The 27,881-nt window shown below is 38.4% G+C and overlaps 1 protein-coding gene across 2 annotated transcripts in view; it reads right to left on the reverse strand.

Moving 5' to 3' along the window:
• Nucleotides 1-274: 274 nt before the first annotated feature.
• Nucleotides 275-27,881, reverse strand: part of ERMP1 (endoplasmic reticulum metallopeptidase 1) — a 48,532-nt gene continuing 20,925 nt past the window's right edge. The window contains exons 5-16 of one of the 2 annotated variants that reach the window (XM_044756673.2): nt 25,539-25,685; nt 24,791-24,883; nt 22,927-23,139; nt 21,594-21,814; nt 18,427-18,601; nt 17,824-18,014; nt 14,254-14,406; nt 11,826-12,028; nt 10,724-10,839; nt 3,616-3,779; nt 3,310-3,493; nt 879-2,332 (exon numbers count right to left, since the gene is read on the reverse strand). In XM_044756673.2, the coding sequence (XP_044612608.1) occupies nt 3,329-3,493; nt 3,616-3,779; nt 10,724-10,839; nt 11,826-12,028; nt 14,254-14,406; nt 17,824-18,014; nt 18,427-18,601; nt 21,594-21,814; nt 22,927-23,139; nt 24,791-24,883; nt 25,539-25,685 (1,841 nt within the window). In that variant the 3' untranslated portion in view covers nt 879-2,332; nt 3,310-3,328. Of the gene's footprint in view, nt 3,494-3,615; nt 3,780-10,723; nt 10,840-11,825; nt 12,029-14,253; nt 14,407-17,823; nt 18,015-18,426; nt 18,602-21,593; nt 21,815-22,926; nt 23,140-24,790; nt 24,884-25,538; nt 25,686-27,881 lie in introns of both variants that reach the window. The other variant, XM_070496066.1, reaches the window with a different exon arrangement.

The following is a 27,881-nucleotide window of genomic DNA, read 5'->3' on the forward strand; positions in this document are numbered from 1 at the left end:
TTTTATCATGCAAAGGTGTTAGGCTCTGTCAAAATTTTTTTTAGCATCTATTGAGATGATTATATGGTGGTTGTCTTTTCTCTTATTTTCAAGTGTCAAACCAACTTTGCATTCCTGGGATAAATCCCAATTGCTCATGGGTGTAGGGCCAAACTTGGAGAAATTATCAACATTTTTACAAATCAAGGAAGTAGTAGTATCAAAAAAAAAATTAACGCACTTCAAAATTACCTTAGATATTTTTCAAATAAAAAAAGACATAAAGAGGCATAAATAAACGTATTCTGGCTTTATTGGCCCTAAAAGAAGGCAAAGTGTATTAGGAATAGAAGTTGTTCAGCTGCTTTACCTTGTGCTGAACTGTTTCCAGGGAATTCACTGGGAAAATGAAATACCTTGGACTCACAATTCTATTTTGGGGAGTGGTGGTGCCCTTCCCTTGTGTGGAGATCAGAATGAGTAGCAGGTCACTCTGACTGAAAGACAATTTCTTTTTCCCTCCCTCCCATCCCTACCCACCAATAAAGACATCCTTCTTTATGAGCCCTTCAGTGATTTTCTTTGACAGTGGAGATGATTTAAAACTGCTAAGTGTGCTGAAGCTTAACATTTACCAAGCAGGTCATTAATTTATGTGAAATTGAGCGGCACAATTTCATTCCATGGCAAAAAGGATTCCAGGTGAAGTAAACTAGCACTTCCATGTTGAGTTGAGTTCTTTGCTCACATCACCCATTAAAATAACATAAGCCATCTAGGTCTTCTACAGCAATTATTTTTAAAAAGGCTTTAAAAGGCTCTATAGACTTGAAATAACTTCAAATATGGGGCTACAGGAGAACACAATAAAGATCTGTGTTTCTGTTAACGATACTACCTTAGTATGTTAAAAATTTATTTCAGTAACAGTAAGGCAACAATTAACAAGTCAGCAAACCAGTAAAAAGAAACGGACAGACATGATCATTCTTCTACAGCTTCCTGAGTCAGCAAACTGGCTTATGGTCCCCTCAGTGGTAACATTTTAGGAATCCTATGATGCTTATTTACATCTGCTAAACTGTGGAAACAAATACTTCATCTAACAACCATTCGGTCAGACACAATGTAAATTTTAAGAAAAGATTTCTTCAAAATCAAAATTCTTTACGCGCTCCCTGAATGTGCAGTACTGTGCTACTTACATTTAAGAAATAATGCATTTGTTTGTTAGAATTTGAAAAGACCCTTTTAGAAATGAGTTATTCAAATGATTAGATATACTCCAAAAAAAAAAAAAAGAAAACTAACATTCTTTAATCTGAAACAGTGTGCTTATTAACAGAGCCATGGGTGTTGTAATTACTTAACCATTTCGGGCATTATTAAGCATCTTGTGACAGACCTCGCACAATATCAGAGCTTCATAATGCTAAAGAAAACCAAAACAAAAAACCATAATTACTTCTGAAAAAGAGTAAGAGTGTCCTTCCCAAGGGAAAAAAATCACAGGAAACTATTTGTTTTCATACAATGTCCTTCCTCAACACTTGGGATTTTGCTTCCCCCCCCATAAATAATTTCTACTCTATTTCAGAGTCACCACAGGAAATATGCCTGTATTTTTAAATTCATTGAGATGTTTCTAACTTTTTCTCCACAACTGTGATTCTATTCAAGCTTTAAACACTGCAAACCTTATGTACCACCTGACAGATACATCTAGCAGGAGACGCTTGAAGCACTTGAGACTAGTAATAGATGTAGTTTCTACGAAGTCTGGGAAAAGCAATGGCTCCAGTGTCCATGGCTGCAGCCCTGCTGTCTGTATGGGCCCTGTCAGTTTTTAAGGAGTCACAGATTAGGCAGGCGATGTGAGGAGCATGATTAAGAAAGCACAATGTACACATCACACAAGCAGCTTCAAAAAGAATTTCCTCCTGCAACGCACACTTAAAATGCTCTTCTGTTCAGGCGGATCCAAGTGCTACTTTGTTTGTTTTACTATGGCTTTGCTTGGCTGATGCTTGCCCAACTCAAAATTCCTCCAACTTTTTACATTTGTTAATGGAAAAAAGAAAGCTAGTGGAATTTATCACTGATCTCACCAAGCCTTTCCACTGCTGGAGCCAAGAAGCCATGAGAGGCACTGCTGTGGTACAACCTCCCAGCTACACAGCCATCTTCTTCAAAATGAAAAGCACCTTTAACCTGGGGCTGTCACTGCGCAGGATCTGAACACCAACAGCTGTAGGTATAGTGGTCTCGTTCCAGTACAAGCCACACGCTCAAGTCTCAGGAAAGGCAGCTCTTCCAGACAGTAAGTTACTGAGAAACTAATCTGTTCAATTGGCTGGAAAACAGATACAAATAAGGACCCAGTGCATCAATAAAAGGATGCCCTAAAGGATTAACCTTGGATAACAGAAGACTCCTACAAAACAAAGAGAATAAATATTTATAAAATGCCCAGCCTCTCCCCGCCAAGAATAGCCACTATGGCAACTCAGTGCTCTGAGGAAGGAAGTTAAGGTTGTGTACTTGCGCAAGCCACCATTCTGAACCAAAAGAGCCTGTGAAAATGCAGAGGGAAATGGAGCTGGACAAATGCTCCTCTTCTCAAAATGATAAGGTGACGCGGGGAACAGAGATGTTTCAGAGGGAAAGAGGCATTGAAAACAACCTCAGGAGGATCACAACGATGGATCTCAGTGCACACTTTCTAGAAGGACAGGAGTCACCAGCTGAGCAAGGTTTCCACATCAGAGGTCACGGGCTTCACTACAGAGATGCAGCGCAGTCTAGAGGCTGCGTGAGGCAGCACAGCCGTAAGCACAGGCTAGGGCCTCAAAAGGCCCATGGTTCTTCCCGAGTCCTTATTTCAGTTGTTTTCTAATGAGTCCGGGGGGAATCATCACCCCAGTGAATGATACTCTACCTCCCATCCACAGACGCAACCAGTGGTCTTGGGCTTTAATTGGAAATGTCATGTCTCATTAACAAATGGTCTTAGACTACCTTCTAGATCCTAAGGGGACAACTATTAAAGTGGTTTGTTGGCTCTTGTCCTTGAGGTCATATAAAATGACATACGTGTGTAGTGGCAGTACCCACATGTGCTTAAGCGCCAGAAAACTGGCATTTTCAAGTTTCAAAAAGGCCATGAATCAGTACCCCACAGCATAACCATTATACTGCTTGGCCCTGAAGAGTGTTACCCACAAAGCTCTTTGAACATATGCTCATTAAAATTCACTGACTGACGTTACAAACATCCATGAAACATAGGGAGAAACCAGTGTCACATGGAGTATCCCACTGGGCACGTACTTAGAGCTCATCCACAAGATTAAAACACAAAGAGATCGTAGGTGCACACCCAGGCAGAGGGAAATGTCCAGTCTGGGAACTTGTCTCTCAGAGCATCCAGCTGGGAGGATCGCTTGTCTTCCCCAGAAAGATAATGGGCAGCAATGGCAACAGTAACCATTCCTTCAGGCTGTTCTTCCAAGACCTGGCAGAGAAAATTAGTTAGTTCTCTAGTTCTGTGAAGGCAGAATACTGATCCCCAAGGTTCTTACCAAATACCAACTGGGAACCTGATCAATGATACCAGCATTGCTGGGAAAGTCCCACCTGTACTTCTATCCAGAACTGCCATGCAGAGGCCTGAAGTCCATGGGAATAAAATACAAAGTAGTCCCCTCCTTTACTTGTCACTGGGGTGCCATTCCCGAGAGACCACTGAGAAAGTGTTGACCCTTTGTGGGTTCGAACGTAGAATGACATATGGCTTGGTCCTGTGAGATAATAGGAAGGAAGACTAGTTAAAATAGTCTTTAAGAAAGCAAAAAAAAAAAGTAATTAACCTGCCACCCAAACCAGTGAAGTTCATGCCTTCTATCACTTTAAAGACACTCACTGCAAGCCTAATGGAGGTTTGCCAGTTTGGACATTCAGCGTATCAAAAAGGGTAAGTAATGAGGTGCAGCAGAAAAGGCATAGAATTTACAATGAGAAAACCTATGTAAGCCTTGGCCCTGTCGTTTCAACATACAAGAACCTAACATCCAAGAGCCCTTCTTCAGAAATCTAGAAAATAAGCTTCATCTAACCAAGAGAGGACTTCAGAAACTACAGCCAAAGAACTGACAGTGAGAATCTGACTACATCCAAATAGATTACTAAGACAGATAAACGCTGCGGTGAGGGCGGACGACTAATGTGCAAATGTTACATGTAACCGACACAGAGAGAGGGAAGGAGAAACAGAGTCAGCAAACTACAGGCTCATGGCGGCAGTGAAGAAGGCCATGAGCGACTGACACTAGACAGCAGAAGGTTAAATAATAGGTGAGTAAAAGAAAAATATAAACCACCTTAAATGCCAGAAAATACTTTTTTAAATTAAAGAGCAAAGATAACACATCATAGAAAAAGGAATACAGCAAATAAAACACACAGTTATAAAAAATATTGTGACTAGGTTGAGTGAAACTATCAGTCATAAAAATAAATCTGAGTAGACCTAACTCAGCCACTAAAAGAAAAAAAATTACAACTTGGCTTGCAAAGCCAGACCCAGTCATATACTATGTTCAAGAAACATACTTACAGAGATTCAGAAAGGGTAAAAAGAAAGGTATGAACAAAGACATTCCAAGCAAGTGGACACAATTTTGATATCAGAAAAAACAGAATTCAAGACAAAAAGCATTAAACGTAAAAAGGCACTTTGTAATACCAAAAGCTGTAATTCACAATGATATAAAAATTGTGAATTCTGTGCAGCAAATAACACAGCAACTACTTTATGAAGCAAAACCACAGGAGATGCAAGAAGATATATAAACACACAAATAAGAGACTATAGGGGCCGGCCACGTGGCCAAGTGGTTAAGCTCGCACTCTCCACTTTGGCAGCCCGGGGTTTCACTGGTTCGGATCCTGGGCGGAGAAATGGCACCACTGGTCAGGCCATGCTGAGGCGGTGTCCCACATGCCACAACTAGAAGGACTCACAATGAAAATATACAACTATGTACTGTTTTGGGATTTGGGGAGAAAAAAGCAAAAAAAAAAAAAAAAAAAGACTGGCAACAGTTGTTAGCTCAGGTGCCAATCTAAAAAAAAAAAAAAAAAAAGAGAGACTGTAATAGTCCACTCTCAATACAAGACATATCAATTGAACAAAAAACTGGTATAAAAGATTAAAGAAAATGATCAATGAAGAAGGAACTATCAGTTCTGTAAAACTGAAATATTACAAATAACACTCTGATCATAATTCAATAAAACTTGAAATTATCAACAATAAAACAAGCGGCCTTCTAGCTGGAAATCAAAAGGTCTTCTATTTAAAAGGCTCATGGGTGAAAGAGGAAATAGAAAAATTATGGCAATTTTTTAAAAATGAAAATAGAAACTTGGATACATATAAAGTGGTGATAAGAGGGAAATCTAGAGTAATAAACATTGTTTCAGTAAAATAAAAGAATGACAAAGGACAACAAAGTAAAGAGGACAAGGAAAGAAATATTAAAAATAAAAGCAGAAATCAATGAAATAGAGACAGAACAAAACAGATCTAATTTAAACAATTAGAAATCTGTTATTTTTTTAAGTTAACGAGACAACTACTAGCTAACCTGATTAAGAAAGAGGTGGAGAGGAGAAGAGAAATACAAAAGAGAAGAAAAATAATTTAAAAGAAAATTTTTTTAATCACGTGACTACTTTGCACACCTCTATACTAATAAATTTGAAAACCCAGATGAAATGCATAGTTTCTAGGAAAATACAGATTACCAATACTGAACACAGACATAATACTTAAGAAGACCAATTTCCCTAGAAAAAGTTAAACTACAACACAAAAAAAGCACTGGGCCAAGACAGTTTCAGAGAGGAATTCAGGCCAATTTTTCTGCCAAATAAATAGTGCTAACGCTCCATAAACTGTTCCAAGGTACTGAAAATTAAGGAAAACTTACCAACTGTTTTTATGATGTATAACATTTATGATGTTTACACATTTATAATGTATAACACTGATACCTAAATCTGACAGAGTACCAAAACAAGAGAAACACACACACACAAAGACCAACATCATTCATGAGTATTGATGCAAAATTTCTAAATAAAATACTAGCAAACAAAATCCAACATCACACTAAGAAAATAAATAGGTTGTGGCCTGGTGGAATAAAACGTGTTAAAAGATCCAAGGAAGAAAAATTCTATGATTATCTTTATAGATGCTAAAAAAGCCTTTCACAAAATTAAAACCCATTCCTTATAAAAATGCTCAAGAAATCACAATTTATGAATGCTAGTTTAACACGATACAAAATATGTACTTTGATCCTCAGGCTGGTATCTTACATAACAGGAAACACTAGAAACCTTTGCACTCAATCAAGACAAGGCAAGGATGCTCACTGTCTCCACAACTGTCCTCCACTGTGCTAGAAGTATTAGCCAGTTAGACAAAAAAATCACCAGAGGCATAAGAATTGGTAAAGAAGAAATAAAACTATTTTTGCAGATGATAGGCAGTAGTCAATAAGCTATACCTGAGGTCTGTTTTTGTACAGCTCTCAGACTAACAATGGTTTTTAGGTTTTTAAAGAACGGTTAACAAAAAAAGAAAATCTACAACAGAGACATATGGCAAAGGCTAAAATATTTATTCTCTGGCCCTTTAAAGTTTGGCAATTCCTGGTATACCTGGAGAACCTAAACTATCAATGATTAACTCAAAAAATAAAAGATTCAGTGAGGTAGCAAGATACAAAACTAATATACAGGGGTCAACTGCCTTCATACACACAAAATATAACCAGTTAGAGAACATCATGGTGGAGAAAACCCCAATTATAATAGATGAGGGAATTTTAGAACACTCCTGGCAGACACAGAAGTAGATTTGAACAAATCCAAGGGCACTCCCAGTTCACAGATGGGGTGACTCAACACTGTAATGTCGTTCTCCTTAATTTATACATTCATGCTCCCCAAAATACCAATTAGCAGTAAGTTTTATATTGAAGTTAGACAAGTTAATACTAAAGTTCAGATGGAAAAACAAACATGCAAAAATAGCAAGGAAAATACAGAAGAAAACTGAAGGATTTTAACCCTCCCAATCATTAAATTATAAAGCTTCTATAATTAAAAGTGTGGTAACTTGTGAACAAACAGGCTAATATAGAAACCAATAGTCTAAGCTTTCATGTTAGTAACTAGAAAAAGATGACCAAATTAAATCCAAACTAAGCATAAGAAAACAAATAATTAGGGGCTGGCCCAGTGGTAGAGTGGTTAAGTTTGCATGCTCTGCTTCGGTGGCCCAGGGTTTGTGGGTTCAGATGCCAGTGATGAATACATCACTCATCAAGCCATGCTATGGCAGTGTCTCACATACAAAATAGAGGAAGACTGGCACAGATGTTAGCTCAGGGACAATCTTCCTCAAGCAAAAAGAGGAAGAGTGGCAACAGATGTTAGCTCAGGGCCAATCTTTATCACACACACAAAAGAAATAGAGCAGAAAACAATGAAATTGAAACAGGAAATCAATAGAGAAAATCAATGAAACCAAAAACTGGTTCTTTGAAAAGATTAATAAAATTGATAAGCCTCTAGCCAGGTTAAGAAAAAAATGAGCTAAGATATAAATTACTAATTTCAGAAATGAAAGAGAGGACGTCACTACAGATCCCATGGACAGTAAAAGGATAATAAAAGAATGTTATGAACAACTCTGTGCCTACAAACTTGGTAAGTCAGATGAAATGGACCGATTCCTTCAAAGACACAATCTGCCAAAACCCACACAAAAAGAAACAGAAAATCTGAGTAGTCCTATATTTACTAAAGAAATTGAATCAATAATTAATGACTTTCCAAAACAGAAAGAACCAGGCCCACATGGGTTCACTGATGGATTCTACCAAACATTTAAGAAAGAAATTATACCAATTCTCTTCAATCTCTTCAGAAGACAGAAGCAGAGAGAATACTTCCTAATTAATTCTAGGAAGCCAGCATTACCCTAATACCAAAACCACACAAAGACATTATAAGAATACTTACAAAGTAATACCTCTCATGAACATAGATGCAAAAATCCTTGACATATTAGCAGACCAAATCCAATAATGTATGAAAAGAAATATACACTACAACCAAGTGAGATTTATTCCAGATATGTCAGAGTGGTTCAACATTTGAAAATCAACTAACGTAATTCATCACATCGTCAGGCCAAAGAAGAAAAATCACAAGATCATATCAATAGAAAGAAAAGAATTTGACAAAATCTAACATCCATTCACAATAAAAACACTCAGCAAACTTAAAATACAGGGGAACTTCCTCAACCTGATAAAACTAACACCATAGTTAGGAAGAAACGAGAAGCTTTCCCGTGAAGATTAGTAACAAGGCAAGGACATCCCTTCAACCACTCCTTTTCAAAATCATACTGGACGTCCCAGCTAATGCAATAAGACAGGAAAGGAAATAAAAGGTGTAAAGATTAGGAAATAAGAAATAAAAGTCTCTTTGTTTGCAGGTGACATGATCCTCTATGTAGAAAATCAGAAAGAACTAACAAAAAATTCCTGGAACTAATAAACAGTTACAGCAAGGTTGCAGGATACAGGATTAATATACAAAATTCAATTGCTTTCCTATATACCATCAGTGAACAGTACTATTTACATTAGTTACCCTAAAATGAAATAGTTATAAATCTAACAAAATATGTACAAGATCCATATGAGGAAAACTGCAAAACTCTGATTAAAGAAATCAAACGAGATACAAATAAATGGAGAGACATTCCATGTCATGGATAGGAAGAGTCAATATTGTTAAGATGTCATTTTCCCCAACTTGATCTATAGATTCAATGCAATTCCAATTAAAACCCCAGAAAGTTATTTTTATGGATTTCGATGAACTGATATATGTAAGACTAGCAATATACTGAAGAAGAATAAACTTGGGGCACTGATACCACCCAACTTCAAGGCTTACTATACAGCTACAATGATCATGATAGTGCAGTAATGGCAAAAGAATAGAGAAATAGATAATTAGAACAGAACAGAGAACCCAGAAATAGACCCACACAAATATGGTCAACTGATCTTTGACAAACAAACAAAGGCAATTCAATGGAGACGGGATCATCCTCAACAAATGGTACTGGAACAACTGGAAATCTATATGCAAAATAAACAATCTACACACAAACCTTATACCTTTCACAAAAATTAACTCAAAATATATCAGACCTACACGTAAACTGCAAAACTAAAAAACTTCTACAAGATAACACCAGAGAAAATCTAGAGACCTTGGGTAACAATTTGTAGATATGATACCAAAAGCAAGATCCATGAAAGAAAAAACTTATTAAATTGGACTTCATTAAATTTAAAAACTTATGCTCTGTGAAAAATACTGTTAAGAGAATGAAAAGACAAGCTAAACTAGGAGAACATATGTGCAAGAACACTTATCTGATAAAGGACTTATATCCATACATAAAAAAGAACTCAAATCTCAACGATAAGAAAACCCAATTAATAAAAAACAAAAGATCTGGACACATCACCAAACAAGATATACAGATGGCATATAAACATATGAAAAGATGTTCAACATTATGTCACTAGGGAATTGCAAATTAAAACAACGAGATATCACTATCAGAACAGCTAAAATCCAAAACACTAAAACAGCAGCAGATGCTGGTGAGAATGTGGAGCAACAGGAACCCTCATTCATTGCTGGTGGGAATGCAAAATGGTACAGTCACTTTGGAAGAGAGTTTGGCAGTTTCTTACAAAGGTAAATATAGGCTGACCATACAATCCAGTAATTGTGCTCCTAGGTATTTATCCAAATGAGTTAAAAACTTATATGTCTATTCAAAAACCTGCACACAAATGTCTATAGCAGCTTTATTCATAATTGCCAAAAAGTAGAAACAACCAAGATGTTGTTTAGTAAGTGAAGAGATAAACTGTGGTACATTCATATAATGTTACTCAGCAATAAAAAGTGAGCTATCAAACCACTAAAAGACATGAGGGCACCTTAAATGCATATTGTTAAATGAAGGAAGCCAATCTGAAAAGGCTACACACTGTATGATTCCGGCTATAGGATATTCTAGAAAAGGCAAAACAATAGAGACAGTAAAAAGATCACTGGTTGCCAAGGGGAGTGGGGAGGAGAGAGAGATGAATAAGTGGGGCACAGGGGACTGTTAGGGCAGTGTGTCTATTCTGTATGATACTGTAATGGTGGATACATGACATTTTGCATTTGTCAAAACCCACAGAACCATACAAACCAAAGAGTGAGCTGAACCTTAATGTAAACTAAGGACTTCAGTTAATAATACTGTATCAGTATTGGCTCATCAGTTATGAATATTCCACACTAATGCAAGATGTTACTAAGAGGGGAAGCCGAGAGAGGGGAGGGGGATATGGGAACTCTACTTTCTGTTCAGTTTTTCTGTAAATGTAAAACTGTTCTAAAAAATAAAGTCTATTAAATTTTCTGTAAACAATTACAACCAGCTTCAATTGCTTTTAGAAATACTAAGTTCTTCCTAAGTTGCTGGTTACTATTATAAATTTGAGGGAAAAACATACATGCTACTTATTAAAAATTTTAAGAAATGAAGGAGAGAAGAAAAAACTGTCCTAAGACTCACCTGTGGCTTCAAAGGTCAGCTTTACAGAATCCCAAGGTGTCCGTTCTTTGGACACAAGTCTGAAGTGAGCAGGATCTCTTGGAGAAACTTCTGCGGCAGGAAGATACCAGTTTTTCCTATTTGGGAAGGTAGCTTCAATATTTACGATGCTCTCTTAGTTGGTAACTATCTATCTCATGGAAATGCTCAGAAAATATGAAACACATTTTGGGTTATGAAAATAAACTCTGATGGATGTGTTAAAGAACATGCCAATTCCTCTGAAGCCCAGGTTGTTGTGTAATAAAACTTTACCAAAGTTAAGAACAGAGGATCCTAGGTGATCTTGATTTCACTACCCGTCCTATTTCTTCTCGTCTAGTCCTTCACTGCCATAAAAACTTGCCAAAAATAAGACAAGCAGTTTGTAATGGACACTAACTACCATCTTTTAGATGAGTTAAGAGGGCCACCCTTTCTAACTACTCAGGTTTCTAGAGGAAAGACTTCCTAATTTTTTTTTCCAGAAAAGGATATTTTTTTTAAATGAAGTAACTGCAAATAAGAAACCAGAGAGGGGGCCTCAGGTTGGGACAAATAATGGCTACCTCCTCCCATACAGAATGGGGAGAAGATGGTGAGAGTTCCTAAATTTGAAAAAGCAAACTTACACTTGTGAGGGCTTTATGCCACTAAAGAAAGAAAACTTTGGGGCCAGTCCCATGGCCCAGTGGTTAAGTTTGCACACTCTGCTTTGGCGGCCCAGGGTTTCGCTGGTTCGGATCCTGGGTGTGGACATGGCACGGCTCATCAGGCCATGCTGAGGTGGCATCCCACATGCCACAACTAGAAGGACGCACAACTAAAATATACAACTATGGACTGGGGGGACTTGGGGAGAAAAAGCAGGAAAAAAAAGAAAGAAGATTGGCAACAGTTGTTAGCTCAGGAGCCAATCTTTAAAAAAGAGAAAAAAAAACGTAAAACTTCTGTAGTGATAGAAAAAACAGAATACGTGATGCCTCACTTCTGTTTAACCAGTCTAAATAATGAAGTACTAATACAGTGATAGGACTTGAGAACAAACTAAACCCTAATTAAAGCAGAAAAGTAATGAACCAACCTGATGAGAAAGTGCACTGGAAGATACCAGGGGAAACCACAGAGGGGCGCACTCTCCTCACAGTGAGCTCGGATGGTGTCGTTGATCTCGGGAATGTGAGATGTTATGTGAGACATTCCAGTATAATCAAACCCATTGATCCATATTCCGGAGTCCCGTTTAACTATGTTTCCATCCAGGTCATGAAATGTTCTAGTCACATGCTGAGAAGAACAAGACTAATGAGAAAACTACTGTTTCAACTCCGTCACCTACATCCTCACCACAGATTAACAAAAATGAGTAAGTGTGACAATACCAAGAAGTGATGTGGCTATGGAGTGACAAGAACCCTCACACACTGCTGGTGGGAGTGTGGTGGCACAATCACTTCAGGAAACTGTTTAGTGTTACCTAATAGAGTTAACATGCACATACCCTTCAAACCAGCAAGCCCACTCCTGAATATGGACCTTAGAGAAACTCCTGCAAGGTACAAGAGTGTTCATTCAGCATTGTCCATATTAGCAAAAACTGGAAACAACCCAAATGTCCATTAACAGTAGAATGGGCAAATAAATTGGGGCTTCATCCTATGACAGATGTCTATTCAGCAATGAAAAATCACGAACTACAGTGACAAAAATTGACATGGAAGATTCTCACATGCTGTTGGGCAAAAAGAAGCAAGTCACAAAGAATATTTAGGGTATGGCTTTATCTGTAAGAAGTTCAAAAACAGACGAAATTATATGTTGCTGTTTAGGGATTCATTTTATGTGGTAAAATAAAAAAAAAGTAAGGTAATAATTAACTCCAAACTTCAAGATAGTGAGTACTTCTTTGGGGAGTGGGGAGAGAACGGGAGGGGGAAGTTGGGATCACAAAGGGAACACTCAGACTTTCTAAGATACTGTTAGTATTTTCTTGTAAACTCGATAATGAACATACAGATGATCATTTTATTATTTCTTACAAGTATATTTATATATTTAAATTTCATATAAAAATTTCTGAAAACCTACTATTTAGGATTTACTAGAACTCCTTTTAGATAAGGACTGAAAACAAATACATCCTAAGATAAATATACATACACAAACACACACATACACGTTGCCCTGTCCATGTATTACATGAAGCTAATTCATGTGCAGAGAAAAACAGGACTCACAGATCACCACTAGAAGACAGACTTGTGCCTAACAGAATTCTATGAAAAGGCACCATGCTCCACCTGGAATCGCTTTATTAACAGCAGAAACCAGCCTGAAGCATATCAAAAAGGAAAAGAAAAAGGATTGCATAGGGCTGGGGTCAGTAAACTACAGCCCACAGGCCAAATGGCCCACTACAAGTTTTATAAATAAAGCTTCACTGGAACATGGCCACGCTCATTTGTTTAGGTACTGTCCATGGCTGCTTTCACTCTATGAAAACAGAGTAGCTGCGACAGAGACTACAGGGCTGACAAAGCCTAAAGTATTTATTATCTGGCCCTTTACAGGAAAAGTTGGCCAACTTCTGGCACTGGAGAAGAAGAGAACCCCCCCAAACAAATCAGGAGTTTTTAAAAATAAAAATCTAGCTTTTCCTCAATACTACTGACATAATTATAAAAATTAGCAAGTCACTAAAAACACACTGAATATCCTAAAAACTGTTTTTCACTAAAGCTTTTCCAAACTGTTAAAATTTGTCACATAAAATATATCACTGTGTCCTCCAGGACTACAAACAAGGAACAGTTGGGCCCTTTTTCAAAACTTTTGATATTTAAGTTCAAATACTATTATTACTTATTCAAGTCCTTGAATAATTATCTATATTAGGACTCTTGGTTTTTCTGTTTGGCCACTGCACAAACCTCCACAAAGAGGATGACTAGAAATAAGGCAACTTAGTCCTTTTTACTGCTTTACAGTACCAGCTCTAAAAAGTTTGCAGAAAAATCTGAAACCTAAGTAAGTCTAAATCTCATTTTATTGATCCCTTTCTAAGTTATATTTTCATTATCACACATTCTTTGAACATTATACTTAAGGTCAATTTTACTAGCATTTAAAAATATCTATTTTATTTTGCCAATTGATAGGAGTTCAGATTTTTACTCAGCCTGCAGACATTTTTACAATCTACACTTCTAAAAGCTCATTATTCCATGATACATATTTGCTTCTGTTTTTCAGGTGCATTTTTATAATTTGAACAGTAATAAAAACAACAAGAGGACATTTCCGATTCAGTCTCTTGGGAGAAGTGTGTCTAGCTAATAAGAACACCTCTGGATGGTCAGTCTTTTCCTCACCGCTTTACACAAAATGGTTGAGTACAAACAATAGGTCAACAGTAGAAAAGTCAGTTAATTTTCCTTTTAACTAGTGAAGCTCAAAATAGACAAGGCTTTCCTCTCCAGAATCTCAAACAGCTCACACAAAATTGCCCTTACCTGAAGAAACACTCTCTTTGGCTTCGGACTGGCAGGATTGGAGCTATATGGGAAAAATGCTCCACTGCAAACAAGGAGGAGTGTAACTGAGCACACCAAAGTTAAAGTTAGCATGGTTTTTTTTGTGCTTTTGGCAAGGTAGATGAAGTTAATCTAAAACACAAAAATAGAAAAATTACCATTGGCAAAAAGGTGGCTTTAATTGACTTTATTTTGTAACAATAATATCTGACAGACAGTGAAGAATATTTATCAGCATGTGCTAACATACTCCAACACCCAGTAAATACAGCACTAATTATAAGGGATTTCTATCATGAGTCAGAGCCTAGATAAATGAAAGATGTCCCCAACTCCATGACAGGGCCTCTTGGACAGGCAGCCAGACAACAAAAAGGAAACTGAGAAGTGTCTCTGCTCAGTGGGCAGAGACTAGAGAATGTAGATCCATCACCAGTCAAACCATGACCTTATTTTATTTCTGATCCTATCAACGCCTTGTAGTTAACACTGCACATTAGACACTATTTAACTGTACCAAACATCATGACATTAGGCTTTCATTAAAGAACCAGAAGTAAGCTTTTAAGCATAAGCAGGCCTATTTCAACAAAACTCAAGAGTTCTGCTCATAATGCTTGTATGGTATGTCAAGGTGCTGCTTCATCTAAAGGAGCATTAAGACGTACCTTCAAGACTGCCTGTGGACCTGCATATGAGGAACAACTGCAATACAAAGTCAGACTGCCCCTTTCAGTGCTGAGGGAGCCAACAATCAAGACAACAACACTGAACTCGAGCAGGAAAAGCAAGTGGCTCAGTCTCAAGGAGGGCATCCAGAAAATCCTAGCTATGCTTATATTAGCTTTTTACTTGTAATGAAATCACTGAATTAAAGTTGTTGAGGACACACATGACTCACAGATCCCTTAGGGGTTCCCCTCCAGGGTAATCTCCAGCAAAATAGTACTTATCTTAGGTCAAAGATCAGATGTTTTGACACTGTGAGCACAGAAATAAGAGAAAGCACCCAAAGACTTAAGGCAGTGAGTTATCAAAACAAAATTTGTTACCCTGTCTGTCCCTTTTTCCCCTCGCAGTCACAATATTTAAAATGTGGCTCCTTAGAACAGTAGCAAATATCGTGCCAAGTAACGAACTTCCCCTCCACTGGAAGGCTGGTAAGTTTAGGTAGAGTCTTTCAGGTCAAAATCAAACCTCCCTGTCATAACGCTGTGGTTCCTGCCATTCTCAAGCCAGCTACTACCCAAAGTTTCCTAAAACCTCGGTTTAAGCTACAGTTGCCACATCCACATCCCCTCTTCTCCAAATCATGAAGCTCATCTTCCGCCTCTTCCACCCACCTTCTGGAAGACGTCTGGTAATGGTGACACGTGAAATGGCAATCACAGAGCAGAGGAGACGGAAGAAGAGGATGGCCTAAGCAACAATGCGTTTGGATTCCACTGTCGTAAATGTTACATCTTACAACCCTCTAGGTTCTAAAGCGGTACAAAATAAAATGAAGAGAAGCAGGAGAAGGGACTGTGACGTGCCCAACGTGTCCCGGCTGTTTCTCTGTTTCTCTCTGAGAGGCTCCTCCTGATCCCACTCCTGTCCGCAGTCTCACAGAACAGCCCCAGCACAGGATAACCACAGGAAACCTGCTAACTGAGCACTTGACAGGAATTTAATTGCTTTCTAGCAAATATATTTAATAAATCCCCAAGGACTGAAAGAAACACTCTCTGAAATATGCACGTGGTTCAGTTCTCCATTACCCAAGGAGAATGGGCTCACTCTGTTAACAAGCCATCATCACTGCTACACACAAATAAGAAAATAATGAAGACAGTGATAACTCACAGCATCAAAGAGCAGGGAAGCTATTTCACATTATAATAAAAACTAAATGAAGTCTCAAAGTATTCCAAGAGGCACTCTCCAAAGCTTTCCTAATAAAATATAACTTAGAAGATAATATACTTTAACCCTCTTTCTTATGCTTTCCAAGATTTCCATGCTTTGGGGTCATTTTCAATTTCCAAACTGAAGTTTTCAGGGTTCATTTTATCCCCTTCCATATGGAACAGAATTGAAATGTCCCACATTTTGATAATCTTTTATGAGCATCAATAGCTTTCATTCATTGACCATAATTTAAATACACTGGGGGGTCCAGTTCAAAATTTAACCAACTCTAGATCAGAACCTAATCTACATATGACAAATCTCCAACATCTTTAATCCTCACAACAGCAATCTATTAACAAGCACAGAGGATTTAAAGGCTTAATATTAAAACCAGAAGAAGTAAACCTTGAAAGCAACAAAGAACATTTCAGAATTCCATCAATCCTTGCAAATACCTGTAAGGCCGTAATCATTATATTAAAGGTAAAATGGCTAGAATGCTCAGATTTCTTTGAGGACTAGTACAGCTGACCTCAAACCACAGCGTGCGTAAGAACTGCTCTACAGGGCTATACTTGCAGTCACATATACAGCTACTTAGTGGCTGTTTAAGGGACTTCCATGGATAGTGCTGACCATCCATGCATGTGGGATTCTTACCTGCTGTCTCTAGATCCTCACCTCCCATGAAAGGCCCTTTCTATATCAACATGAAAAACTCACTATCATCCACACTGAGGAAAGAACTATAATAAAGTCGTAACTACCTTTCTATTTAGTCCCCTAGCCTCAAATCTCAGAGTGTACCTAGGGGTATTCAGTAAGTACTTCCTATTCTTAGGAATTCCAATGAAAAGAACCACAAAACAAGGATTTGCCTCCTCTACAGGAGCCAGGCCTGAGTCCTGGAGAGTGCTGACACCATGCCAAGAGCAGAACTCTGCCTGGAGCTTGCTCTAACAAAGGGGTGTCTGGTTGTCAACTCTTCATCATGTCTCGTTCTCCCTCTGGAGAGTCCCAGGGAAGAGAAGCAGTGATGGCAAACGTAGGGCTCTCCATACAAGGGCAGAACACTGATACAGCAAAATGACAAGGCCGTTATACTCTTTCATTACTTGGTAGATGAACGCATATTTGGGTATCATAAGTGTATATCACTCAAGGAGACAGACTCAATTAATGAACTTTGCTGCACCAGCAGCGAGGAAGCTGAATGATAAGGGAAGAAGCCTCATCAGAATTAGTCTTCCTTCGTTAGCTCTAACAGCACTAATAAACTACCATTATTAACATTTGCCTCTAATTAAAGTTCAAAACACATGATTAGCAATCTTTCTAAAAATCTACCACCAACCAAGCTCTACCAATTCTCGCTTGGTACGCATTCTATGAATTCACATTCAGGTAGTCTGAAAAGCAGTATAATCAGGGTATGTGGGAGCATAACGAGATAAAAATAACAAAAACCCCACTCTACATTTTCTTACCATATCGATCCCACAATATGCACAGCCATTCACTATGTCTTTTGCTTAAGATTTTCTCAATAAAGTATAAGCAACACTATGTCATAGAATCTAGTATGGCTAAACTCATCACATATTTATATAAAAAATGAAGAAAGAAGAAAATTTAAAAAAAAATTTTTTTCCTTACGAAATAGGAAGAGAGAATCATCGTACAACCAGCCAAAATGGAAGCCAGCACAACGTCAGGTGGAATTTCCGAACCACTCCTCCCAAGGATAGGGGTAAACATCTCAAATACCGCCCAGATGAGGTACAATGCATAAAGATAAGGAATAAACATCCCCAAAAGGTAAAAGGCAATAAATTTTCCTTGAGCACCTAGGGAAAAAGAGAAAGGAAACACACATCTCTGAAATTCTACAATGAGATACAGATTTTTGTAGTGCTGAGGTACCTCGGCACCTAGAGGAAATTAGGTTAGATGTGTCTCCTGCCCTTTTGGGACTTGTTATCTGGTGAGATAAAATACTTTCACTCACAGAGGATAAAATACAAATAAGAATTAACAAAATACATAAGTAATATATTAGCATGTATTCATAAATGTGAGAATGGGATAGGGTATAAGGCATAAGATAAAAATCCGTGTGATCTGAAAATTAAAAAAACAAAACAGTAACGATTTAGAAAGCCCATCCAAAAAGATCAAAAAAAGAAATAGTCCCTGGAAGCCTTATCTTATGTATTTTAAGATATTTTCCCATTTATATCAAAACCAAAAATATCCTACCGTGCTGCTTAAAGCCCTTGTGCACGCAAAGCTTTGTGAGCAACGGGAACGCCACCCAGACAGCGCTGATAAAGGCCGAGCAAAGTCCTCGATAAGTGAGAGCTATGAGGAAACCACAGTGCACAAACAGCGAGACGTCAAAAAATACTTCTCCCAGGTACTGGCCACTGGCATTCTGAAAGAAAGAAAAAGACACAAGTGGTCTCATTCGGGGCCTACTCATAAAGATCTTCTACTGTCATGTAATTTCCGTGCTCAGAAGAGCTGCATTTTGTTTTAGCAGAATCTGTCCTTTAAACTCTAAAAGAAACAAAGCTAGCTCCTATTACGAAGCACTAAATTCACACTGCTGCACAGGAAAGGGAATTTAACCAGACAGTAAAAACATCACTACTTGCATAGAATCTGAGCTTTTCCTCCACTGGGCTACAAGTAACCTTTGGAAATGTTCTAAAATAGAAGAAAAGACTTCTAAAACACGTTCACCTCTGTAAGCTTTTCTATTTATGCAACTTCCAAAGAATTTCAAGCAAACTAGAGAAATGACCTGTGAAGAACAGTATGGGCTGCTGCAGTGCCACCGACCACACACCTGGAAAACTGCAGGACTTTACAGCACAGGGCCATATTTTTGCTTGATTTTTTTTTGCTTGATTCCTGAGTCTTTTCTATCTCCTCTGGTCTTGTAGTGCACTTCTGCCCACGTCCTGGATTCCTGGTGCTTTCACATTATCAAATATGATCTATATTTTTTGAACTTTGAAGTCTGAGGATTCTTGTGCAGCACCTTGAGTTCGTCAGAAGAAAGCTGTCACATGAACTTAATACATTTTAACATCTGCACCAGTGATTCCACTAATGTAAACATGAAAGTTATAAAGTGCAGAAATACCAAAATGGAAATAGATACACTTAAGTTTTTCTCTCCTCTGCCTTCTCATTTCTGTATAGCCCAGGGCATGTCTGTGATATGGGACCCTACTTTGAGAGCTCAAAAGAGTTTCAGTCACATGTTTTCAAAGTAAGTTAAAGTTCATTTGACAAACCCCCTTGGACAAAGAAAAACAGGCTATGGTCGTTAAATACTTAGATGTTCAACACAGTGTTAATCAAGAGACATCGTCTTTAAAAAGAAGAAAATAATTCTTAGGATTAAATTTGAAGCCGAACGTCACTGAGAAATTTAAAAACAAAGATCTCAACAATGAAGACTGTAATAACTGAAAATATGTTTTATATTAAGTTCCCAAATTGCACCCAAAGATCAAAGAAATATACCTCAAATCTAGTTCTCTTCTCCCCATCTCTACTGATCCCTCCCACCTCTGCCCGTTCCAATTCTATACACCGTGACCAGAGTTTTCATACTAAATCACAAATTCTCTCGCTCACTATCCTGCTTAGAAAATTTTAATGGTAGCCCCACTGATTTTTAGGGTCATGCTCCAACTTCGCCCTGGCCTACTTTTCCAGTGATTGTGCCACCACCTTGTCTTCAAGGTGTCTTTTTATTGACTGTGACCCACATGCATCTTGTACATTCCCACCTTTGACTGCCCATCAGGCTGTTCTGTCTGGCACACTTCTACTCATGCTTCAAAAGTCCAGTTCAAATGTCACCACCTCTTTCATGAAGGCTTCCTGACTTCCACAAACAAAATTCATCTCTTCTGGCCCTATATTCCTATAGCACTGTAAATATGTCACTCTATTTCACTTCATCCCAAGGTACTGTAATCACTGTGGTTTCCCTATCTTCCCAAATGAAACTGTGAGCTCCTCAAAGAAAGAGAGCACATCTTTATGAATCTGTGTATCGCCAGGCCTTAGCATGGTACAAAGCCCACTGGATGCTCAAAGAATATTTGTGAAATGAAAAGGAAACACATTACGCTTTCCATTGTGCTTTCAGCCCAAAGTCTTATGATCGAACAACTGAAATTAGTCACAGTAAATGGAATTTTACTAAGCATTTCTATCTCTCCCTCCCCCACCCCGCCACATCAACAATAGTCAGCCACACTCTGGTTACACACCGTTGCACTAAGAATAAGCATGTGAAACTGAACCCCACGGTGTAATTCTTTTGGAATCTGAAGCCACTAAGATACAAGTATTAGCTCAACAATAAACAGATGGCTAACCTCAAAGAACCTTTCTTCAATAGAGCCTGCTAACATGGAAGGGCTCCTCAGACCACATCCCAGCATTACCTGAAACTGAGACCAAGCTTCAGGTACCAAAGACATCCTTTTGGAAGGATGCTGTAGTATAATCTTCCATGCCTCCATTCTAATCCCTAGCAGGACAAACTGAAAAAACAGGCGTACATTGGCTGTCTTGAAAATAATGGAGGTAAGAAAGATTTTCCCTTTAACTCAGAAAATCAGAAACCATGGCTTGCTCTCTCACTGTAATTTATTTTTAGTCCTATTATTTCATAACCCTAATTCCTAATTTTATTTTTACCAAACAAATCTATACAGTTGAAACCATAACAATATGGCAATATTCTCTAAATCAGCATAAATCATTTTGGAACTCTACCTCCCTTCCCTCTTTTTTCCTTAGCAATGTGTCTCTAACCCCCATACAAATATGCGTGCTGTCATAATCTGCATCAACAACATACAGGTTTAAAAAAAAAAGTGAAGGAAATTACAGAGAAAACTTTAAGTGCAGCTCTAAGTGCTACATTCTTTAAGTGCAACAAGCTTAGGGCAGCAACTACGTACTGTGTGTTAGTGCTATTTGTCAAACACACCCCAGTACAGGGGATAATGAACAAAACCACCCCGGCCCTCAGGGAGCTGACCGTCCAGTAGAGAACAGAGCGATTCAAACATGAATAATTAGGTGAGCCCTGGGAGGGCCGGTAGATTCAAAAGCATAGTTACAAAAACTGCAGCAGATTCAGCAGAGGCAGAAGGCTGTCACCACCACCCCAAACACTGTTTATAGCTTTACAGCCACATTTAAAGTCTGCAACGAAACCCTCAGAATAAGAAACTTTCCAGAAAATTAACACGCTTCTGGGAGCCAGTTTCCTATAACCATGAAAAACAACGGTTTCTAGCTCAAAAGGCCAAATACAATGAATCCCACTTGAGTTTGTCTCCACCCTTGAAGGTAGCAAAAAGAAATCAATAAATATGCCTATCACTTACCACAAAATAAAATCTTTTTGCGAGGGTATGTATGAATATTATTTTGGCTACAGCTGCAGTTCCATACAGACAAACGGAGACATAGAAGTGGTTATACCATGAGAGAGACTGTCCGATAAGAGAGATGAACACTGCTATAATGAGGACAGTAACCAGGCTAGTGAACCAGCTTATCAGAGTGATGCCAAGTCCACAGAAGAAGTCCTTCGTGTAGTTAGCAGCTAATGAGAAAACACAAAGTGGAGAGCACCATCTTTATCAAATCAATTTCATAACCAGTCAGTAGGGTTTAATGGGAAAATGTTAAAAAATTCACCATTGTCATTGAAAAGTACTGAAATGTCCTAGGGGTAGGGTTTGTTAAACACTGGAACAGGAAAGGTATCGATGAATAATATTCAAGTAACATTTACTAAGAGTCTGTGGGCACTGAAGACTCAAAAGAGAGAAGTCTTCCAGGAATAGTTCAGATATATTCCTGACTAGGGAAATGGGCCGTCTTAATCTTCATCACCTTTGGGATGCCGTGTATATCAAACTATCAGCAAGAATGGGAGGCAAAATTCCATATAAAGTCTTGCCAAAAGGAGCTAACATAGGAAGAGAAGGAGCATGAGAAAATAACTGGTGATAAAGGATTATTTAAATTGCTGCTAAATATTTTATCTTTTAACAGCACATACCAACTTACACTACAAAACATTTCAAGTAGAAGGAGACCAATTTAACCAGAAGCAGTTCTTTCATACTTCAGAACAGTGTGCTACTACTGGTCTGTAATGTGAGTAAGACTTTAATGGGACTTTTCACTAAAAGCCAATCTGTACAAACCAGTTTCTATGTGGTACTTTTTTTTTTTTTTTGAGGAAGATTAGCCCTGAACTAACTGCTGCCAATCCTCCTCTTTTTGCTGAGGAAGACTGGCCCTGAGCTAACATCCATGCCCATCTTCCTCTACTTTATATGTGGGACACCTACCACAGCATGGCTTTTGCCAAGCGGTGCCATGTCCGCACCCGGGATCCGAACTGGCGAACGCCGGGATGCCAAAGTGGAACATGTGCACTTAACCACTGTGCCACCGGGCCGGCCCCCATCTATGTAGTACTTCCATGGAGTGCATAAGTTCATCAAAATTGCCTGCTTTACCAAGACTAAAAGTATAATGAGCATATGAATCTCATATTCATTTAGAAATTTCTTACAATATAAATCAAATGTTATTTTTCTTAAGATTTTTAACTTCTTGGAAAGATATAAGCAAACTGATTTAAAAACTTCAGGCAAATTCTATACCCATGCCAGTATTGCGGTTTTAAAGGAAAATACTTACTCTTATGTTTGGGCTGCAAAAATTTTTTGCCCAGGTACAAAACAACAGCCATTACCACCATGTAGTTAATTATTGAGCCAACACGAGAGGGGTAGGCAATGACAAATAAGCCAAACACATCAAAGAAGACCATGTTTCCATGTCGATATTTAGAAGAAGTGGCCAACATATCAGATGTAGCTAGATATTTAAGAACTGCTAAAATGTTGTCACCTATTAATAAAAAGATAACAAAGTTGAATAAACCATCCAGTGTTTAGTAAAGTAATACCTAGAAAGAATGTGAACAGAAATAGTTTCTACTATCCTACTGCTCTCCTACTTTTCTTACTAAATTTCTCAAATAAGGTCCACACCCCATATTCTGTTTCCTCTCCACTTAGAAACCCAGCCAAACAGCCTTCATCCTTTCCCTTCTATTAGAACTATTCTCCGATCAATGGTGCCCTCACTGTTGACAAACCCAAAGGCTGTTTCCTAGTCCCTATTCATTTAATATACATTTAATGTAGCAGACACTGCTCTACTCACCAGAAACTCAGTGCTGACCCAAGAGACAAAGGCCTCTCATGAAGCTCACAGACACTGAACAAGCCATTACAGGTGTGTTAAGAATTAATAAGGAATGTCAATTATAGCTCAATTAAAAAAAAGAATTAATAAGGAGAGGTATTAAAGTCCCCTTGGAACATATCAGGGGAGACTGATAGAGTTTGAGAAGTCAGGGAAGCATTCCTGAGGAAGCAGTATTTATAACTAAAGGATGAACAGGAAGCTAGCTGCAATGGGGGAGACCGTCCAGACTGAGAGAACTGTGTAGATGAAGATCTTGAGGAGGGAAAGTTCCAAATACAGGCAAGAAAGTCCGGAATGAGGAGAGAGTATTCAGCAATGAAGCTGGAAAGCGGGGAAGTGCTTATCAGGCAGAACCTGGCACATCAGAGGTCTATAATGACTATTTGTTATCAATGAATGAATGAATGAGTTTGAGCTTCAACAAAGGAGCACTAAGAAGCCTTGAATAATTGGCATTTCTTCCTGCTGCTCATCCCATCCTTCTCTCTTCTTTTCACTTAAGACACCACACTGTCTTCCAGAGGGCTTTCTTTCATTGGCTTCTCTATCTGCCTTAAAATGTGTTTTCCCCAAAGCTCAGGTTTAGTCCTCCACCTTTGGTTCGTTCTTTCAAAAAACATTTCCATTCTCCATACTTTTGTGGTTTTCTCTATGCCTTTAATTCCTAAACCCATATACACAGTTCTGCCAAGAACTCTAACACTGTATCTATCTTTTCATCTAGTTCACAGACCCCCTCCATCTAATATGTCTGACAGAGTTCATGGTCTCCTTCCCTCTCTATCACTGCTCTGGATGCGGGTTGCCTTTTCACATCCGCATTATGGTCAATGGCATAATCTTTCCCCAGCCAGCCAGGCTTTATACTTTGCAATCATCTTTGCTGCCATCCATCTGATTCATCCCTTTATCTAACCTGTCAAGTCTTGTGGAATTTACCTTCAAAGTGTTATCTAATTTTCCATGCCTCCCCTTTCATTTCTACTTTTTGTCAACACCACAGTCTAGGGTCCTCATTATTCCAGACTTAAATTGCTGTTGGAACAGCCCTGACTCGGCTTCTTCTCCCTTTCCAATTCCTCACAATAAATAGTCTTATGTTCCTAATTGTTAAACTAGATTTCAAAGCTAAAATTCAAACCCTCTTCTCTCTAGCTCCAAAGCCCCAGCTCATTCACACCATACATTAGCCTCCCTAATGCACAGGCCACGGACTATTTACAGATCTATAGGTAATCCCTAACCTTCCATCTTGCCATATATCAAAAGTCAAAATGAGAATACCAACCTGCTCTCTGAATGGAATCTGTTAGAATTCTGTCCGCTGTGTCGTACTTGGTGTGATAAATGTATCCATTCTCAATAAAAGCTAAGTCTATTCCTAAGACATACAGGGGAAAAAAAAAGTCATTTTGTTTTAAAGATCAACCTTGCTTTAGGCCTATTTGTTTAATGTATCAACTTCCTAAAAGACAGAATGCCAAAGCCAGGGCATGATTGCTTTGTTACATTTATGAACAAATGATGTAAACGCTCTTCTAATGTTTTACAAAATCTATAGCTATGGTACATAATTCAATTCACAAGGACTGAGGAAGTGCACTGCTGCACAGGGAGGCATTAAGAGTCACACGGCAAGGAGCAGAAACACTGAGCTTGAGAAGTCATCAAAACTTTGCCATCTACATCCTTGCCAGGCCAGAGCCAAATTTTTACTGCCAAGCTGCCAAGGGAGTTGGCAAAGCAAGATAACAGCGAAAGTCAAAGACCTTGTCTTTTGGAAATGAAGTGCTAAACAGTTCTCCCCTGTTCTGCCACACTGGGGCAAGATGACGTATTTTAACAAAGGCAAGCATTTAAATTAGACTGGAGTTCAAAAGAAGAGGAAAACACTAGGAACTCGTGAGTCAGAACATACCGCTCTCTCACAGAGAACACGCTCTCAGAAAAGGCTGTTTACTCAAAAATTCCAAAAAGTCTAACTCGCTTTTGATTAATCACTGTCACACTATAACCCATAACAATTAACAAAATACCTGGAATGTTCCCAAAATCCCTGTAGATACGGAAGTCAGTATCTGAAGGAATGATTCCACTCTGAAAAACCTCCTGAGCCACCACAGAAGCAAAAGGGTGTTTAGCTGCTGAAACGTAAGCTTGGACCAACCATGGATTTTCAGGACCTGAAATGAAACACAACAATACAAGGTTAATCCGCTAATTTTTTTAAAATACTAATTTTTTAACAGACTTAAAATAGTTACTGTGGTAGTTTGGGGAGACAGCTCCAGAGTTTGATTTTTTAAGGCTTTTCCTCCGAACATTTCTTTGATAACGTGTATGGCTTTTAGAATGAAAAATAATCTTTCAGAAAACAAAATTATGTTTAATTATAGAATGAAAGCACTATAAAAAGTTTAAGTTTATAATGAAAAATCACTCATAAGTCCATCATCCTAAGATAACTACTATCATGTTTTTTTTTTAAAGATTGGCACCTGAGCTAACAACTGTTGCCAATTTTTTTCCCCCCTGCTTTTTTCTCCCCATATGCCCCCAGTACACAGCTGTATATCCTACCTGTGGGTCCTTCTAGTTGTGGCATGTGGGACGCCGCCTCAGCATGGCCTAATTAGCAGCGCCATGTCCACGCCCAGGATCCAAACCCTGGGCTGCCAAAGTGGAGCTCGCGGACTTAACTACTCGGCCACAGGGCCGGCCCCACTATTATCATTTTTATATCTTCGATTTTCTTACAAATGTATGATTGTGTGTACACAGCTGTACTCAGAGTATATATACTCTGTACATTGTTCTTTCACTTAATATCATATTAAATGCATTTTCCTATGTTGCTAGATACTACAAAGATCATTTTAATAACTGTACAACATTTCACTATAACATTTCACTGAATATACTGTAAAGCTCTTTATTACTAATGCTTATAATTTTTTATCCTTACTAATAATTCTGCATTAACATCTTCATACATACACAGCTTTTTCCAAATGTGGGAGCTTTTTCTTTAGGATAGTTAGATAAATTGTATTATTGCTCCCAATTATTCACTCCTCCCTCCCATGTAACTTGTAATGCCTCCCTGTGGAAGTAGCACATACACTTCCTCACCCTGTTAACTGCGGGCTCGGCCACATGAATCACTTTGGCCAACAGATTGTGAAAGGGAGACACAAGAACCTCAACAAAGAAGACTTTTAGGAAACATCACATGGTCCATCCCTCTCAATAACTCTGACCCTGAGATCAATACATCCTTTATGAGGCCTCCTTCTTCAGCCTGGATCCCCAAAATAAATAAGACACATGGAACACAATAACCATGGAATATAACTACAGTTATCCAGGAACCACAATGTAATGTGAGCAAGAAGTAAGGCTTTGCTGTTGTAACCCACTGAGATTCAGGGGTGGTTACAACAAAATTTAGCAAAAAGTTGACTGATATCGAGAGATCGAGTAACTGTACTTCAGGAAATCTAAGAATATTAACATTTTTATACCTTTATAAACAGATAATCAAATTGCTTTCCTACAGAAAAAATGACCAGGAAAAAATAAAATATTAAACAAAAAAGGGGGAGCTGGCCCCATGGCCGAGTAGTTAAGTTTGCACACTCTGATTCAGCGGCCGAAGGTTTTGATGGTTTGGATCCTGGGCACGGACATGGCACCATTCATCAAGCCATGTTGAGGAGGCATCCCACATGCCACAACTAGAAGGACCCACAACTAAAAATACACAGCTATGTACCGGGGGGCTTTGGGAGAAATAGGAAAAAATAAAGTCTTTTAAAAAATGACCATAGAAGGGCTGGAGGGATAGAGAAACATTATAGAACCAGATACCCAGGTGACCCAGATACTGGAGTTACCAGACACAGATTTTAAAATAACTATGATTAACATGTCCTAAAACACAGATGATAGCAAGAATTTTACCAGACAAGTAAAATCTATTAAAAAAAGTCAAATGAAAACCGTAGAACTGAGAAACATAATAACTGATGTTAAGAATTTTACTAGGGTCAGCCTGGTGGCTCAGCAGTTAAGTGCGCACATTCCGCTTCGGCAGCCCGGGGTTCCCTGGTTCAGATCCCGGGTGTGGACAGAGCACCACTTGGCAAGCTATGCTGTGGCAGGCGTCCCACATATAAAATAGAGGAAGATGGATGTTAGCTCAGGGCCAGTCTTCCTCACTAAAAAGAGGAGGGTTGGCAGCAGATGTTAGCTCAGTGATAATCGTCCTCAAAAAAAAAAAAAAAAGAATTTTAATAGATGGTTTAATACAAGGTTAAACACAGCAGAAGAAAGGATTATAGATCAACAAAATTAAAGTAGAAAAAGGAAAAGGATGG

The sequence above is a fragment of the Equus asinus genome, chromosome 23 (genome assembly GCF_041296235.1).
Source record: "Equus asinus isolate D_3611 breed Donkey chromosome 23, EquAss-T2T_v2, whole genome shotgun sequence".
NCBI classification, from domain to species: Eukaryota; Metazoa; Chordata; class Mammalia; order Perissodactyla; family Equidae; genus Equus; species Equus asinus.